Consider the following 3,957-nt stretch of genomic DNA (forward strand, 5'->3'; position numbering starts at 1 on the left):
TCTGACTTATATATTACTGTTTGTGACATAAACACGTGTGTATATCTCTGCCTGTGACCTGTACATCTCTATGTTTGTCCTTACATGGTCCAGTTATTAATTTATAAATAAAAAAATGAGATTTTCTTACCATTTTTAGAACAGAAAAAAAAGAGTTTGCGTATGTATTATTTTCCGATTCGGAGAATTTTCCCTAAATACATGTAAATCATGTGTGATCATCGCTTCAAGTGAGTAGGATTTGTAAAATGCGTACATATACACCACCAATCAACTAATCATGTATGATATTTACACAAGTGTATTCATATTTACTACAAGCTGGTTACCATTATGTTCGCGTGTCTAAAAGTGACCTAGAAATCTGTCTATTTTCCACGAAATTTTCCGTTCAAATGTATATTTACATGAAATACCTCACTACTTTATTTTAGTTTTAACTACCATTGTCTCTCACCTGTGTTATTTATATATATATATATCAATTTCCGGTTAAGATGTCTGATTAATATATTTGTAAATCTCCATATAAGGCGAATGATGATGACACGCCGAACCATGTACATTGATTCTTCAATGGCGAGAAAGTTAACTATTAAAAGAGTATACTGGTACATTAATACATATAACACATCTTATTTCCCTGGTCAGCATAACTGTGGAAAAATGCTGTGACCAATCAAATTACAAGTTATGTTTTTTGTCGGCATACCAACACCGGCACGTGCGAGTGATGCACTATGTAGTCGCTAACACTTCCCAGAAAAGTGCGTCGGACAGTACCGAGACCTCTACTTCCGGTTATAATGAAGTCGGCGTTTTGCTCTTGTGCAACTTTACAGATTCCTGGTCCTGGCTCTCCTCCCACGCGAATCAGCTTTCCTTTCATCTGGAAACAATCAGAGTGCGTTTTATCATTTATGAACCAAAACTCTAACTTATTACATACAGAAAATATGATGCATCTTCGCAGTTTGTATGTCATTCATTCGGAAGCATATCTCTATTCACCGAAATGGATCATAAACACAGCATCATTGATAGGCAGTCTTATCTGACACCTCAAATATATCGTCGCTTCGACAACAATTTAATGTCGTAAAAAAACCTCAAAAAACCTGACGTCTCCGGCACCCCTCGAACATATATCATTTCTGAACGTTCCATGTCCGACACCATGTTTTAAGAAGAAAAGACAAGTTTGACACTTTGATGTGCATCAAACAAATCTCAAGGTCTCATATGTACTGGCTGTGTAGTAGGGAGTCGCTCCTTTGTAATCTTTGTAATCCAGAAGGTGTAGCACACGGAACCTTGGATTCTGCCATGATATGTTCCAGTCCATATCGCCTTCATTTCAGTTTTTGATAGCCATCGATAAAAAATTAATACATTCATACATTAATCTTCACAGAAGCACTAGTGTATACACTGACCACTATTCCGAGGCAAAGTCGCGATGTAAAATTGTTTGCGAAAATGAACTTTAAGTTTCCAGTTATCACTAACTAGATTTCTTTACATATCATATATATACATATAGTACAACTAGTACCTTAAAATAACTTTAGAGACCTTAGAATACGACAATGGTAGAGTTATTCTAATTGAGTTATAAAATCAGAACTTGTGGTTACCGATAAACCACCAGCAATCAACCCGTTGAAGTACCACATGATCACAGAACAACAGAGAACATAAATCTTAGATCTAGAAATCTGGTTTGAAATCAGTTCGGTAACTTGCCACGAAACCATTCACAATTACCATAAACGTCAGTTTGGTTTATTTGAACTTCTCAACACTGTTTAGCGCCCCAAACTTATCTTATATTAACGTTACATTGTACCATTTGATCAATAACAAGAGCCTTGATATTGGTAATTATTTGTAATTGTACCTTATGATCTTTAACAAGGGCTTCGAATTTCTCAGCTATTTTATTCATCTCTTTTTCTTCCTCCATTATAAGATTGGTGACAAGGGCTGGATCGATTGACATCATGGTGAGAGCTGCAAAGAAATGGTGCGAAATTGATATGAGCTCGAGACGTTCAACTGCATGGCGTCAACGTTAGTACAGGGGAAACAACTCTTCATCTTGAATATCATGTACCTCAGATTTTACTGGTAACAGGTATTATCGGATACAAAAGGTGGTTGTATAGAAATTGCTGAAATAATGTATATCAATTTTATTACACGTCAATAATCTTTACAATGTTTTCACTTTAATACAAATAGTGTTTTATGTACATTTATACCTGTAGTTTGGTCGACAGTGTGTTATACTCATGATAATGTTGTATGTTGTTGTTGCTATTGAATGTTGAATTTTGTTTACTTGATACTTACATTGTTGATTGTTTAATGACTTATATTCAGCACAATACACAATCACCAACTGATCATGTTCTTTGTATAAATTGTCTTTGTAATCTGTAAGGTTAAAAATATCGATATAAATAACGCGTAACCAAAATCCTATACAAGGGAGGTAACTATGATTCAAACGATGAACAAACTTACCGCTAATTCGGTTCGGCAGAGTATGAAATCCTACTTAATTTTCGTTTATTGATGAAGTATTATGCTAAATCTGTCCATTAATATCTGAAACATTATTTGGCTAGATAAAATTATACAGAGATATCACTTATACTTTCGCTACTTACAAGTTTAGACACGAGAAAAAAAAATAAGGTTAGAAAGTAGGACCGTTTCCATGAAATTAAACGTTTCGTATATTTTCCACGTATTTATCGGACACCAAATTTATCGTGGATTTAGAAGGTAATAGTACAATAAAGGTAACTCCATAGTTATAGATATACATAGAACTTCTAAACATGATAGTTAACAGAACTCTATTTGCGGGGCCGATGTAACCATGACAACAGGACTACACATATGGGAAAGAACACATATGTTGTAATATCTTGTATCTGTTGAGCTGTGTTAAATATTGTCTAGTCGTTTTCATGAATGTACCATTTTGTTAAGAATAACACTAAGACATACATTCATATATCTATCTTTTTTTTCAAATTCAAAGTTTCTTATGTGTGTATTTAGCAAATTTAAACTCTGTTTCGATTTTTTTCTCGTCAGTTTAAGTAAGATAGTATGACTCTATACACCTTGAATTGACGTGACTATTATATCAACCCCGTATCTTTAGTCAGTGACCTAAATCCAATATGCACGATAACGCTCCACAACCTGTACATTGTCTATACTAAAATTATATAGATAATGGAAATTAAACCGTTAGACGTGCAAGTGAAAACATTCACACATTTTACACACTTTATTCATGACAAAATAATACTTACATGTGAAGGCACAATCTGCATGTTCGCTACCGTCCATAGCAATAAGCACTGTACGTTCATCGGTCATCTTGCTCTCGTGTTGAACTGACCAGTCTAAGGTTAAGTTTCCTCTCTGTGATCTTTGGACACAGATGACAACGCTGGAATGTACCAAGCGATATGTCACAGATCGTAATGTGTCGGTACTTAAAGCGACACAATCTATAAACTCAACAGTATGACCATCCAGTTGCGCGAAAAAATCTTATGCAATTTGAACTATACTAAAGCGATAGGATGCCGACTCGCGATTTTATTAATATATTTTTCCAACCTGATAAGTTTAAATATACATTTTTTAATCTATATATGTTATAACCACTCTTTGGCGTACAAGGTGTGATATTTTTAATAACTGGCAATAAATGCACATATGTTGCTTGCATTATTCATGATCAGGATAAAAAATCAATAGTGCCTGTTATCTATCCAGTGAACAGCCAGGTGCCGTAAAATCTGAGATATCATCGCCTGTTGGTGTACTTGTTTTGATTCTTTCTTTTGATAGGCTGTAGTTTTTGTAGTTTAATTTTCTGTAAATCTTATTGCCAAATCTTTTATTAAGAATATTACGATAAACAGT

The 3,957-nt window shown here is 34.3% G+C and overlaps 1 protein-coding gene across 1 annotated transcript; it reads right to left on the minus strand.

Moving 5' to 3' along the window:
• Positions 1-691: 691 nt before the first annotated feature.
• On the minus strand, positions 692-3,402 carry LOC132546863 (universal stress protein Slr1101-like). The gene is made up of 4 exons (XM_060210590.1): positions 3,336-3,402; positions 2,356-2,439; positions 1,901-2,013; positions 692-889 (listed from the first exon to the last, which is right to left on the minus strand). Exons 1-4 carry the CDS (start codon positions 3,400-3,402, stop codon positions 692-694), a joined length of 462 nt encoding a protein of 153 aa, XP_060066573.1.
• Positions 3,403-3,957: the final 555 nt, after the last annotated feature.

Source organism: Ylistrum balloti, unplaced genomic scaffold, assembly GCF_031769215.1.
Source record: "Ylistrum balloti isolate Yb309-2 unplaced genomic scaffold, AGI_CSIRO_Ybal_v1 Utg369916, whole genome shotgun sequence".
Classification (NCBI taxonomy): Eukaryota; Metazoa; Mollusca; class Bivalvia; order Pectinida; family Pectinidae; genus Ylistrum; species Ylistrum balloti.